General features: G+C 43.9%; 1 protein-coding gene across 2 annotated transcripts in view; it reads left to right on the top strand.

Annotated features, from left to right (window-relative positions):
* Positions 1–13,672, top strand: part of IL1RL2 (interleukin 1 receptor like 2) — a 40,305-nt gene extending 26,633 nt beyond the window's left edge. For both annotated transcript variants that reach the window (XM_072743021.1, XM_025992387.2), the window contains exons 9-11: positions 304–447; positions 9,491–9,652; positions 11,241–13,672. In XM_072743021.1, coding sequence (XP_072599122.1) covers positions 304–447; positions 9,491–9,652; positions 11,241–11,608 — 674 coding nt within the window. In that variant the 3' untranslated portion in view covers positions 11,609–13,672. The remainder of the gene's footprint in view (positions 1–303; positions 448–9,490; positions 9,653–11,240) is intronic.
* The last annotated feature ends 796 nt before the right edge of the window (positions 13,673–14,468 follow it).

Here is a 14,468-nt window from a genome sequence, read left to right as displayed (position 1 = left end):
CATGCACCGGAGTCACGCCGTAGCCACCCCCGGGAGCTGGGGTTCTGCAGAATTGCCCTCTCCAGGTTCCCAAGGGCACATTTGCTTCCTAAAATTCGTGGGCCACACCAGATTATTCTATTCCCGTGTACCTATTATATTTAACTGCCAGAAAAAAAAAATGTAAGCAGTATCCTCATTGACCTCTAATATGTTTCCATTTGGCGTTTGTAACGTGATCTGTAAAAAGTAAAGTATGTAATTGACTCTTTGTACTATAATTATCATTTGATTATTTATGTATTTATTTGCTGTCCTTTGTAGCTCCAGATGTTCGAGCCTACTTGATAGGAGGGCTTCTCGCCTTGGTAGGTGCAGCGGTGTCTGTCATGTACATCTACAACATTTTTAAGATTGACATTGTACTCTGGTATCGGAGTGCCTGCCATTCTCCTGGGACCAAAGAAGGTAAGCGTGGGGAGCCACTGAAGAACCTCCTACTTGGCATCTGCTCATCTATATAACCATTGTAAATACACTTGATCCTATTTTACTAGCTTGCCTTTCGAGTTGTTGGCAAATTTGGAGGAAGGGCTCTCCCTGGAACGTCTCCACGGTCACCAGGATCTTTTAGTCAAATGAGGCTTGTGGGCTAATCATGGCTGAGCAAATCTTTGCTAAGTAGCAGGAGCACATCATCTTCTGGGTCCCACTGTGACCATTTCAGAGAGGTTCTCACATCTTCTGCTGTTTGCCAAAGAAGACAGCTTCTCCTAGAGCAACAGTGTGCTCTCCACCCGCAATACATCTTCAACACCGTGGGCGTAGGAGCAGAGTTTATGGTATGGAGAGTGATGAGCTGCCTGTGGCTCAGCTCTTTCTAGACTGGGTACTTGATGCCTGATGGAATGATTGATTGATTTTAAATTTTATTCATTTCTTCATGAGAGACACAGGCAGAGGGAGAAGCAGGCTCTCTGCAGGGAGCCTGATGTGGGGCTTGATCCCAGGACCCCGGGATCATGCCCTGCGCCTAAGGCAGACGCTCAACCACAGAGCCACCCAGGCATCTCTGCCTGGAAGATTTAAGTCCCTGACTCCCAAGGCTGGAGAGAAACTTGGGGTTTGCGTCTGGTTCTCCACTTTCTTCCATATGATCTTAGGAAGTATTGGCTATAGAATGAAAGAAAAAAAGAAACAAGGAAGAAAGAAGAGAAGGGGGGAGTGTGGAGAGGAAAGAAGGAGGGAAGGAAAGGGAAGAAGAGAAGAAGAGGGGACAGAGGAAAGGGGGGAGGGGTAGAAAATGACCAGACGCTGCCTCACAGAGTTTTGTAGCCACAATTGAGTTGAAGTCCAGGAACACCCTGAGCAAGGACCTGGGGCACAAGGGGCATCTTGTTGTCTGAGGGCCAGAGCCAGCTGCCTCTGCCACTCTGCCCGAGGTTTCAGTGTGGTCTGTTCAGCAGACGTCCTGGCAGCACGTCTGAACACACAAATGCCTGAGTGTGATCCTGAAACTGAGGAATAGGTACTTCCCATCAAAGTGGTGGGGTTTTTCAAGCCCCGATGCAGGGCTTGAACTCACGACCCTGAGATCAAGACCTGAGCTGAGATCAGGAGTCGGACACTTAACCCACTGAGCCACCACCCCTGCCAGCCATGGTGGTTTTTAAAAGTCTGTGCTATTTTCTTGTTGTCTCAGAATGGTGTGATCTATTAAGGCCTTGAAAAAAGTATTATGTCTGCTTTAATGTCCCCTGATTGGATGGAAAATTAATACATGGCTGAGAGAAGTCTATGCATTTCATGTGCATGGAAATTCATTTACACCATTCAAATCCAGAGACTAGCAATGTGGACAAGAGCTAGAATTCAGAGAAGTGGGTGTCCAAACACGTTTTATTAGTACCTACCACTAAGAAGGGCATTATTCACGTCAGGTGCCGGGTTTGCATATACAACACACAGTGCAAATTGCTGCAGATGCCCTAACTTGGGCTTTATTTTAAGTTCAATTTCAGAATTCAAAATTGGCAGTCATTGAGCAATGTAGGAGGCAACGCGTTCTTTTTTGAGGGCAAAATTCAGTCGTGGAAACCCGACTGCACATCAAGTGCAACCTGAAGCAGCCTAGTGCTGTGGACAGTCAGCTGGGTGTGTGTGGGGGGGTCTGTCTTTGAGGCGGGGGTCCCCACAGAGCCTCCCTGTGGCTATGCTCCCACCTGCATCTGTGGCAGAGGAGGCCAGTGCACCACCACTTATCTTTTCTGACACAGGCGTGTGAGCAATCCACCGGCTTTCTGCTTATCAACTGACTGAAACCTGCAGGGGCGTGAGTGGTGTTCCCAGATCTCTGGACCTAGTGCGTGTCTCACTCCCTGACTCACCATGACTCCCAGGAGCGTGAGAGCCAAGGGCCTGTGCAGCTGCTTGCTGGTGAGGTCGAGTTTAGCAGGAAGAGAAAGAAGGAATAGTGATTCACCCCAAACGGGGTGAGCAGCAGAGCTGAGCAGATGAGAGACACAGGGAGCCCCACCCTCTGCTGAGACAGGGCACCAGCCCAAATTCAGGCTGCGAATTTGGACATAGGGGCTCACAGTCAGCCAGGGTTCCTCTTTTTTTCCCCCTTAATTCAGATAAGTACTTGCGTACTTTATGACTAAATCTCTGCAGCTTCACCTAGAGAACTACCCCGTAATTCCTGTCTGAGTGTTGGCTTTGACAATGAGCTAGCGATGAGACTTAAGATCTGTCCCGGGTGCTATTTCCAGCATTGTGATCCTGGGGGATATTTCCTGGCTTATTGGGGAAACTGTGGAGCAAGGGGTGGCAAATACAAATGAGGAAATCGACAAATTGTGTCCTTCTTATGGTAAATCATTTCTCCAACTAGATTAGTTATGCTTTGTAACATGAGTAATAGGTGGATATAATAGCTCACAATTTTGTTGAGTCACTGACAGTCCTACTCCACGAGTTCTGTATGTTCTCCAGTAAATTATAGGAGCTACTTTAAAAATTCTCCTTCTAGGTATGCTTGTGTGTCCCAAAATACAAGGGTGAGCTTGCACATCTCCTGGGGAGATTTGCACATGTCTCACTACCTTCCAAACAAGTTTGTGGAGAACATGCCTGTAGAATGGAACGATGAAAAACAAAAAGAAGGTGGAGTGAACAGAAGGTAAAATGGTGAAATGAAGCTTGGAGATAGAACTAAGGACAAATCTTGGACACTTTTTCGAGATGAATTGGCTTTAGAAGTAAAGGCAAAAGCAATGACAGGATGTGTTGTGTGCTGTTCACAAATACCCTTTAATTACTCATGACAGCACATGGCTTTTTCTGGGACAATTTTCCAAGGAAAAGTTTATGTTTAAAGGGTGTAATGAATATAATGAATCTTGTCTACAACAACATTCCTGTGGTAAATGTATAGCGTGTTTAATGTGGCTTTTCTTCTAGTGTCTTCCATGTTAGGGCTAAAATGCCAAACTTCATGCAGTTGAGGTAAAAAACAACAACAACAACAACAACAAAACACGTGAAGGCCAAATTGATTTTGTTTGATTTTTCCATTTGTCCGGTTTGACTACTTTTGAAATTTAGCAATAACCTTAGAAAAGAAAGTAAGAGGGGATAGAATAATCTTTAAAAGCAATCTCTCATAAACCTTAACATATACAATACATTGTATTTCTGCCAATGGCCAATAAAGGCCAACAACAACAACAACAACAAAAAAACACGTGAAGGCCAAATTGATTTTGTTTGATTTTTCCATTTGTCCGGTTTGACTACTTTTGAAATTTAGCAATAACCTAAGAAAAGAAAGTAAGAGGGGATAGAATAATCTTTAAAAGCAATCTCTCATAAACCTTAACATATACAATACATTGTATTTCTGCCAATGGCCAATAAAGGCATATGCAGATGTTTTATCAAAAATAGGACTGAATCCCTTCGGGAAATAGAAGGAGCTTGGCTAGAACCTAGATAAACCTCACCCCACTGCTAGATAGAGGCAGGCTGTGGGAGTATCTGCCCCCAGGCCATTTCCTCAAAGAACTTCCTAGTAGGGCTACATTTCTACAGTTTTCTGGGTGAAATAGACAGTTGGGGGGCATGTCAAGCTCATCATTATCGATGCCATTCATTGTTACCTTCCCAATTGCTCTTGCAGTTACTATGGCCAGGAAGCAAATTACCTATAAGCTTTGTAGCATAGAGCAACCATTTATTTTGCTGGTGGGTTCTGTGGGTCAGGATGTGGACAGTCACAGTGGGGATGGCTTGTCCCAGCTCCATGATGTCTTGGAACCCAGCTGGAGGACTGGCAGTTGATTTTGCCTATCAGTTGATGGCCTCAGTTTCCCCAGCGGCACTCCATGCGGTCTCTGTGTGGGCTACGTTGGGCTTCTTCATGGCAGGTTGATTGGCTTCCAAGCGCTAGCGTTCCAAGAACAAGAGAGCCAGGAAAAGCAGTATTTTTTCTTATGACTCAGATCCTAAATTTCTAATGTCAGTTCTACTGGTCAGGGCAGCTACAGAGTCCTAGTCAATTTTAAGGGAGTGGAAATAGATTCCACCTCTTTGTGTGTATGTGTGTGTGGAGGGGGGTGTGGTCACTTCTGAAAGAGCATGTGGAACTGGAAATACTGCTGAGGCTATTTTTTTTCTTTTAATGCCATCTAACACACTTGCACAGGACTAATCAAGGATACACACTTTGTGAAGTTTCCTCCTCCCGATTTTCATCTCAGCCACACCACAGGGAGTGGTGGACTTGGGTCTGCACCAAGGCTGTGCACTTGGCAGCTGCAAGACCAGAGAAATAGCACAGCCTTGTCTGCCTCAGGTTCCTTACATGTGATTCGATGGTACAAATGTGACAGGCAGAGCCGTGATGTGCTGGCAGGCAGTTGTCTGAGAACGCCCTTCCAAACCACAGGCCGACTCAAAAAGCTAAATGGCCATAGCTTGTTTTTTTTTTTGCTCTATTGGTCAATAAAGGAGGAATTGATCATTTGCAAGTTGGCGAGAACCCACTGCATTTTGAGAACAAGCCACAAAGGTAACATTTCTACTCCAGAGCATAGAAAGAAAAAAAAAGATGACCAAAAAATTGGGAACATTTTATAGTTTGATTTTCTAAAAGGTTTGAGAATCCCTTGCTACTCAAATCTCTTCTGTCTCGGAGTCTGCATTTGCACACCATGGAGCACCTCTATTTTCAGACACCCTGTTTAAAAACAGGGAACATGGAACACTGTCAAAAGGGAAAATTCACTCAACAAACAGTTCCTACCCCCCTCCTTTTTTTTTTTTTTTTTAAATGAGAAACAGAAACAGCTTGAGAGAAGAGAGATACCAATGGCAGGGTTTCAGACAGAGGTGGTGATGAACACGGATGCTTGCTACAGTTTACAGACCAAGAAATACTGTACTCACTGGGGAGGCTCTGCTATGTGGCAGGGAAAGTACCAGCTCAACCAACCTTTTATCATAAAAGGATAAATAAATATTTTTAAGTGAGGAAATTTAATTTTTCTCAAATGTTTAAAAACAAAACCTTTATGAAATCTTAAAAAAATATTTTTCGTGTTTCCCTTGGCTTTAGAAAGTCATGTGTATGATATGAAATTTAATTCAGAAGAATATCCACTTACGGAGTGGCAGTATGGACTAGTCACATTGACGATGTTACAGAAGGAGTTTAGACACAAATTAACGATCATCCCTTTGGTACCTGCCTTATGACCCTAATTTATTAAAAAGCTGAATTTGCACGTGGTCTAAAACTTCTCTCTCTCCCATGTAGATATAACAACCTCCTTGAGCCTCTTAAAATCGAGCTCCTTTCAGACTTTGGCAACTACCGATAGAACCTCCTCTGTCTCAGGTCCTGCTCTGCACTGAGGGTGGAACCACTCCAAAAAGAACCCCCATTCCCACACGGCTTCCTGTCATGATCGGGGGTGGGGAGACTGAGGAAGGGTGTGCATGTGTGCGCATGTGTGTGCATTGCCATTTCCCATAGGATGGCCAGGAATGGTGGGCAGAGACTCAAAAGTTGTCAGTGGTGGTTGGTGTGAGAATTTACGGAATGAGAAAAGGCTACACATAAACTCTGAAGTTCTGTACATATATAACTACAGCTGTTCCCTGACTTATGATGGGGTTATATCCTGATAACCCCATCATACGTTTAAAAATTTCGTAAGTTTACAATACATTCAATGCAGGTAACTCAGAGAACATCACAGCCTAGCCCAGGCAGGCTTACATGTGCTCCGAATACTTACATTAGCCTACAGTTGGGCAAAATCTCTAACCAGAGCCTATTTTTTAATGAAGTGTTGACTGTCTCATGCGATTGATTGAATACTACCCTGAAGGTGGGAAACAGCATGCTGTGTGGGTACAGGATGGTTGTCAGTATATCGATCGTTGACCCTCGAGATTGCCTGGCTGAGTCTGAGCTGTGGCTTTTTGTGCTGCCCAGCATCAGAGAGAGGGTAGGACTGCAAAACACTCATGTGGGAAAGATCAAAATTCAAAATGTGAAGTGCAGTTTCTCCTGAATGTGTATTACTTTTGTACCATCATAAAGGCAAAAAATTGTTAAATCTAACCATCTGAAGTTGGGGACCGTCTGCACTATTATTTAGACAAAAACTAGAAGTATACAAGATTTTACTCTTTTTCTTTGGGGCATGGGGTGGTAGGGTTCAGAGCCAGCCCTCTTTTCAGGTCTGGTCAATCAAACAAACTTTCAGAAAAAGGGAATAGAAAGGAATGGCTCCCTCTTGAGTCCCATTAGGTTGGCTGTGAATTTTCAAATAGCTTGGAGCTCAAAAAAGGTCACATTTTCTAATAGAGGCTCACTCAAACCTTCGAGCCCTGCTACAGCTTCTTACTCATTCTATGACCCCAGAGCAGAGTATAAGCATTCCCTATCCAAGCTCTTCTCTTTGTTGGCCTCTTTACCCTCCATTTCTAGTGCCTCATTTTCCCCCAAACCCTTTAAAATCCAGGAGGTGCCCCCATCCTTTGTGAATTTTCCTCAAGAGCTTCAGCGAATTCTGATTCTTTCTGTCTCTCCGGTTCATTCAGCCACTTGTTATCTTTGTAGCACCCCGTGTTTTTACTTCCAAGTCTCTGAATGGTATTTCCAGTTAGACCTTGAGTCCTGTTCATCTGTACAGGGGTGAGCACAGTGACTGTTACATGTGGTGGGTTGCTCAATGAGTGCTTGGATCATTTTGGTGATGATGAAATGGGCTGTTGTGTTGGACTTCACTGTACTGCACAGCAGATTCCTGGAGTTTGCTAAGAGGCTTGGTCTCTACAATGCCGTGTGCACCTGCACTGATGAAATTCATGGGTGGTCTGAATCACGAGAGACTTGGCCCATTTTGCCTGGTGCAGTTACGACAGTCCCATGCACAGGACTCATCAAGAGCGACATGGATGGAGAGTCCTGCTTTCAATTCTCGTTTTCACCATGTGGAGGGGTGGACTTAGAGTCAAAGGAGTCAGGTTGGACTTGGGGCTGTGTGACTTTGGAGACGTGTTTCTTATGTAACAGGGATAGGACCATCTTCCTTATAGGTCAAAGATGAAGGGGCAGGAAAATCAACCATAACTGACAAATCATTGGAGGCTCAATGTAGACAGATCTGAGACTTAAAATCTTTAGGTGGACCTAGTTAGAAGGGGTCAAAAACCATACTTTATGAGTTTTACCCCTAGAAGCCTGACCTGATTCTGACCATAAATATCAAAGAAAAGTCTCCTTGGGGACACCTGGGTGGCTCAGTGGTTGAGCGTCTGCCTTTGGCTCAGGTGTGATCCCTGGGTCCTGGGATCGAGTCTCACATTGGGTTCCCCATAGGGAGCCTGCTTCTCCCTCTTCCTGTGTGTCTGGCTCTCATGAATAAATAAATAAAATCTAAAAGAAAAAAAGAAAGAAAAAGAAAAGAAAAATTTCCTTGTGCTTCCAGCAGAGGGAGTAGAAAAATCATTCTGAAATACCCTAGAGCATTGTTCTTATCAACAAGGTCTGCCCTTAGGATAAACTAGTTAATGAAAGCCTTGCCCACTAGTGTATTATCAGAGCCTAAATGACCTGTGCAGAGGGAAATACCCAACTCCAGCCCAATCTGGCCATCCTGCCCCACCTAAGTGGGCATAAAAAACTGGGAAATGCTTGTGATGTTCATAGTTCAGAGTCACTAAAAGACAGAGCCAATCACAGGACCATACCCTCCCCTTCCCACACACCTCATCACCATGTTACTAAAGGCCAGTTTATACTTTCTTTTTTTTTTTTAAAGATTTTATTTACTTATTCATAAGAGACAGAGAGGCAGAGACACATGCAGAGGGAGAAGCAGGCTCCCCACAGGGAGTCTGATGCAGGACTCGATCCCAGGACCCCAGGATCACTCCCTGAACCAAAGGCAGATGCTCAACCGCTGAATCAGGTACAGGGACACCAAGTGTCGGCATCCATATACTTTCTTTTGCCAGTACATTCTATCCAGCTATCAGGAAGAAGTATAGGCATATTAAAAGGCAAATGCACAATTTGAAGAGACAGAGCAAACATCAGAGCCAGAAATGGCAGGGATGTTGGAATGATCAGACTGGGAATTTAAAGCATCCATGATCAGTAAGTATGCCAAGAAATCTAACGCATACAAGCAGACAGTATACAACAACAGATGGGTGATATAAGCAGAGAGATGAAAATCCTAAAAAGATCTAAAAAGAAAGCTAGCAATTAAAAAAAAAACTGTAGCAAAAATGAAGACTGCCTGTGATGGGTTTGTTAGTGGGGTGGACATGGCTGAGCAGAGACTCTCTGGGCTTGAGGATATTACACTAGAAACCTCCAAAAATGTAAAGAAAGAGAACAAAGACTGGAGGGGGGGGGGAGGAGAAGAGCAAAGTATCCAATGAATGTAGGACAACCACAGAAGGTGTAACATAAGTGTGATGGGAACCCCAAAGGAGAAGAAAGAGAGAAAGGAACAAAGTATCTGAAACACTAATGACTGAGAATTTCCACGAATTAATGTCAGACACCAAACCGCAATCCAGGAAGCTCAGAGAATACCAAACAGGAGAAACAAACAAAAACCTAGGCATATCATTTTCAAACTACAAAAGAATCAAAGATAAGGAAAAAAATCCTCAAAGAAGCCAGAGGGAGGGAAAAAATAACACCTTACTTATCGAGATACAAAGATGTGAATTGCATTCAGCTTGTCCCCCAGCAATAATCTTTATTGCTAAAAAAGACCAACCACGCAAGCAAAAGAGCAGGAAGTGAAATATTTAGTGTTGAGAAAATGAGAAGCCTGGTGTGGCAATGCTTGGCACCAGGTCAGCCCACCGGGCGCTCTGAAGTCCTTGAACCCAAGGGAGGAGGACATCACGGTAGCCACTCAGTTGTGCTCTGTTAAAATAAGATAATTTGCTAGGAATAATGCCTTCTCCTTTTCAGATGGCAAGCTGTATGATGCCTATGTCTTATACCCCAAGCCTCAAGGAGAAATCCAGAGCCATGATGTGGACACGCTGGTGTTGAAGATCCTGCCCGAGGTGCTGGAGAGGCAGTGTGGATATAAGTTATTCATATTTGGCAGGGATGAGTTTCCTGGACAAGGTATGTTTGGAGTGAGATGTAAGAACAGCAAATAAAAAGAAAGGGAGATTCTTTTTTCCTTCACTTTACAAATGGTGGGGTGGGGGGCTCAGCCCACAGTCCCTGAGACTCAGGCCTGTAACAGGATAACTGGGATTCCTGGTTGAAATAATGTGATTCTCACTGTGAGTAACATGAAGCAGGTGGCGGATGACAGCCTTGGCTGAGAGACCAAAAGGAGAAAAGAGGTCATTTGCTCTCATGTCTTTGAGACTAACAGCGGATTATTCTCCATCCATTTGAATATGTAAATCAGCTCATGTTTAATGCTGATTTTTGTAAACCTTGACTGCCCAGGCTTCTCCTACCTAAATAAAATAGAGTTTATTTATTTACGTCTCCTGCTGAACAGGAGTGTAGCTTTGGGCAACGCAGGTGACATCTCTGAACCTCAGCTGTCTCATCTGTCAAATGGGGAGGAGAATGCTTCCCTGACCTGGGCGGGAGAATGAAATGAGGTAAATCCTGAGCAGGGACCAGTATGGAGCTTAGTGCATATCAGATATTCAACAGATAAAGTTTCCCTCTTGGCCTACATGTTTCCTTTCTTGGAATGCCATACAACAAATGGCTGAAATTTGAAATAAATATCCTCCACTAGTCAAGAGGACACCATGAGTACAACATTTGAGAGTGGTCTGTTCTGGGTGGTTTGTAAAGGTTGCTGGATTTGTAGGTTGCTCATATCCACGGGGAGCGACAACTGTATCTCAGCCCGCATCTTTTCAAGTTATAAAATCAGCCTCCATTAGGAAATGAAAATTGGATCTAGTGCTCACCATAAACATGTGGAAGAGCTCACATTTCACCAGCATATTCTTTCACTCACTTATTCAGCAAATATTTATTGAGCACCTGCTATGCGCCAGGTAATATTCTAGGCACTAAAAATGTAAAAATAAACCAAAGAGAAGAACATGATCTTGGGGAGGTCACAGTCTAGTCTTGTATTCTAAGAATAAGGAGGAAGTAAAAGTTAATCTTTATTGCTAAAAAAGACCAAATTTTGTCCATAGCTGGATATTTTAAGAACTCTCAGGGAATGTTATTTAGTTTCAAATTAGTCCTATAAATCCTGGGCATTTAAGTAGCTACAAAGTACAAGAGGAAAACACAAAATAAGATTAATACAACATTGGAGCTATCTATATTTTCCCTGTTAAAATCTATTTAAAAAATGTGCTCATTATTTAATATATACTAGACCTTTAGTTAGGTTGGTGACACAAAGTTAGGCATGATAAGATCCTTGTTCTGAGTAGGTCGTGGTCTGGAGGTGGAGCCAGTGAGCAGAGGAAAGTGACCTGTCAATAACTACCAAAAAATATGACTTATGAACACAAAGGACCAATTCTTCAGGGAAAATCAGGAAGGTTTCACAGAGGATATGATAAATGTTAAAAAAAAAAAAAAACGCTTTTGTCATCCATTCCTAAGTCACATTTATTCTGAAGTCCACGTTGTCTTTCCAGGGCCCATTTCTAATATTCTCAGAGATGAATTGAGGCTGTTTCACTCATGAGATAGTATACATCTTCTTTATTTCCAGCTGTGGCCAATGTCATCGATGAAAATATCAAGTTGTGCAGGAGACTGATCATCATCTTAGTTCCCGAATCCCTGAGCTTTGACTTGTTAAAGAACATGTCAGAAGAACAAATTGCAGTCTACAATGCACTCGTCCAGGACGGGATGAAAGTCATTCTGATTGAACTGGAGAAAGTCAAGGACTACACAGCCATGCCGGAGTCCATTCAGTACATCAAGCAGAAGCACGGGGCCATCCAGTGGAGTGGGGACATCACCGAACAGTCACAGTGTGCAAAGACCAAGTTCTGGAAAAAAGTGAGGTATCACATGCCACCCAAGAGGCTTCCACCATCTTCTTCTGCCCAGCTGCTGAAGCACACGTCCTGACACCTCATGGCTGGCGAGTGGGGGGCCGATGTGGGGTTGGTTACCCATGACGGTGTTGGCGGCATGGAGTGGCTCACGGTTGGACAAGGATGCATTGCATTTGGGCCGACGACTTGAAGCTTGCCATTGTGTACTTGTTGCAACAGGGCCTCTGTCTGTTGCTCATTTTAATCGGAGCTCCTTTAGGGGAAGATGTCACCTTTCCAAGAGGCCCTCATTCACTTATGGGGTCTGATGAACCCTCCCTGAACACAAAGTAGATATAGCATGTGAGCCCCTGGGGGATGGGACAGGGAGGATTATAGAGTGGCAGTTGAGATGTCAAGAAGTTTGGTGCACAGTGTGACACCCATGGGGCCAGATAGGGAAGCCAAGGGATGGCAGGAGGCAATCTGTGGTCCTAGGGAGGGCTGGCAGGGAGAACAGCACTTTTTTCATGACCACAATCTTAGTACACTGATACTGGAAGTCACTTAGAGGTCACACAAGTGTGGCCCCACTGGGATTGCCCATTAACTACCTTCCCATTGGGCCTTCTTGAAAGACTTTATCTATCAAATCAAAATAAGTAACATTTTACTTGTTTTTCCAGCTGGCCTATGAACGCCAGGATTCTGAGCAACATGTGAGAGACACAGTTAGCACCTGGACATGATGCAATTCTAGGCCATGTGAAACAAATTAATCTTTCAGCATCCCTTCATCACAAGTCAATTTATGGCTTAGCAAACAAGGCCCAAGGATTTTTGATGCTAAAAATTAGCTGTAAACTCATTACGACTTTCAAAGACTCTGACCTGAGGAGCTTAGATAAGAGTCCAAGTCTCTTGTTCTGTGGTTGATGATACCAAGCCCTAACAAGTGGCCTGCTGTGGTCAAAATGTTTGTGTCCTGCAAATTCACATGTTGCGATCCTAACACCCAATGTCATGGTTTTGGGAGCTGGGGCCTTCGGGAGGTGATCGGGTCAGAAGGGTGGAGATTTCATGAATCTCATGGAAGATACCCCAAGAAGTCCCTTACTGTTTCTGTTATTTATAAGCCACTCAGCCTGTGGTATCTCGTGGTGATGGCCCAAACAGACTAAAGCATGGCCCTGATGAAGAGTCCATGGGGGCTGGATGGGGTCCACCAATGGGCAAGACAGGAGACGGGGGAAGGGGAAGAGGAGCAGGAGGAATGAGTTGGGAGAACAGAGACCCCAGCATGCAGGAAAGAGTAGTGTGTGGGGCGAGGGGGGAGGAAGGGAACAGAAACAGTTAGCTCTGCGTCCTCCTTTATAGGCCTCTGATGTGTTCCTCATTCTGTTCCCCCTCACCCCTCAGATTTCTCTTCTCTGCTTAGTACCTGGAGATTGCTGTTGATGTTGGAGAAGGCTCTGTGGCACTTTGCTCTTCTCTTTGTCTTATGTGGAAACCATCCCCTACAGCCTCCCCCTTCTTTCCAAGCCCTTTCTCTCCAGAGGACAAAGAGAGGCAGAGCAGCCCCATGAGTCAGGAGACAGGGTGAGACCATAGAATGTGTCCTCTGTCAGGCCATCCCAGCATACCTATGAATTTTAGGAAAAGGTTCTCCAGGATTCTCCAGTGACTAACATTTTATAAATAAATGACTGTATCTACACAAGTTGAGGCTATCAGAAAAAAAAAAAAAGCCATTCTGTCAGAGGCAAAGATATTTTCTGAAAATATGGCAGGGCAGCCCAGGTGGCTCAGTAGTTTAGCACTGACTTCAGCCCAAGGCATGATCCTAGAGACCCCAGATCGAGTCCCACATCGGGCTCCCTGCCTGGAGCCTGCTTCTCCCTCTGCCTGTGTCTCTGCCTCTCTCTCTCTCTCTCTCTCTCTCTCTCTCATGAATAAATAAATAAAATCCTAAAAAAAAAAATCTGTGGCAGATGGGAGGCCAGCAGTATTGGTGAATTTTTTTTAATTGGAATTATTTTTTAAGTCAAAAACTTCCTTCCTCTCCAGTATGTGCCCTATGTTTCTTTTTGTTTAAAAGAATGCCAAAGTATATTAACATGATAACATTAATGAATTAAATCAGCACATTGCAATTTTATTGTTATCAAATATGTTTTGTGTCCTATGGAAGAAGCTTCTTTTCTCAAGGGTTCCAGCCTTTTATGGAGCCTACATATGTAGGTTGGAAAAACCTACAGCTGGAGAAACAAGTGAATTTTATGTATTTGGACATGGTGCTGGTGTTCTCAGGCTTGAATATATTCTTTTAGTGACAGACCATGTGCTCTGAATCAGGATTTGTACAATACAGCCACATGTATTAAAAGACGGATAAGGCTTGCCTTATCTTGGTAAATTCTGTCCTTTTAAATAGTGGCCCTTTCTGATAATTTGAGGAACGATGTATATATCTCCCTAGAAAAAAATGCACATACACATGAAATTTTGACTGCATTTTGAGAAGGTTGACAGAATTTTTCAAACTCTTCAATGGAGAAAAAGGTCCACAGGCCCTGAGAAAAGGACCCCTTCCCGAGAGGGACTTTCACTTCTGTACTTATAAGATGTGATCTCAGAATTTTATAGGACTCTATGTAGAGGTCCAGTGATAAATGTACCGAGTGAGCCTTTTGGGGTCCTCCTGAAAGTTGTTTGGAAAGTAACACAGATTTGAGATTTTCATCCTATTTTCGTCATCATGTAGCCCAGGGCTGCCTTACTGGTCCGCCACAAATGAGTTGCAGGTCTCCAAGGACAGTTACTCCTGAGATATTTCCTCACAGTGTGTCTGGAGCTTTATCAGTCTGTGCTCTGTGATGTGAAAAAGATTGGGAAACAGATCCTAGTCAGATGGGATCCGGAAAAGCGAAAGGAGTAAACTAAATACTTGATGG

The sequence above is a fragment of the Vulpes vulpes genome, chromosome 16 (assembly GCF_048418805.1).
Source record: "Vulpes vulpes isolate BD-2025 chromosome 16, VulVul3, whole genome shotgun sequence".
Lineage (NCBI taxonomy): Eukaryota > Metazoa > Chordata > Mammalia > Carnivora > Canidae > Vulpes > Vulpes vulpes.
Note: the sequence above shows the minus strand (reverse complement) of the source record. Positions and strands in the feature narration are given on the sequence as shown.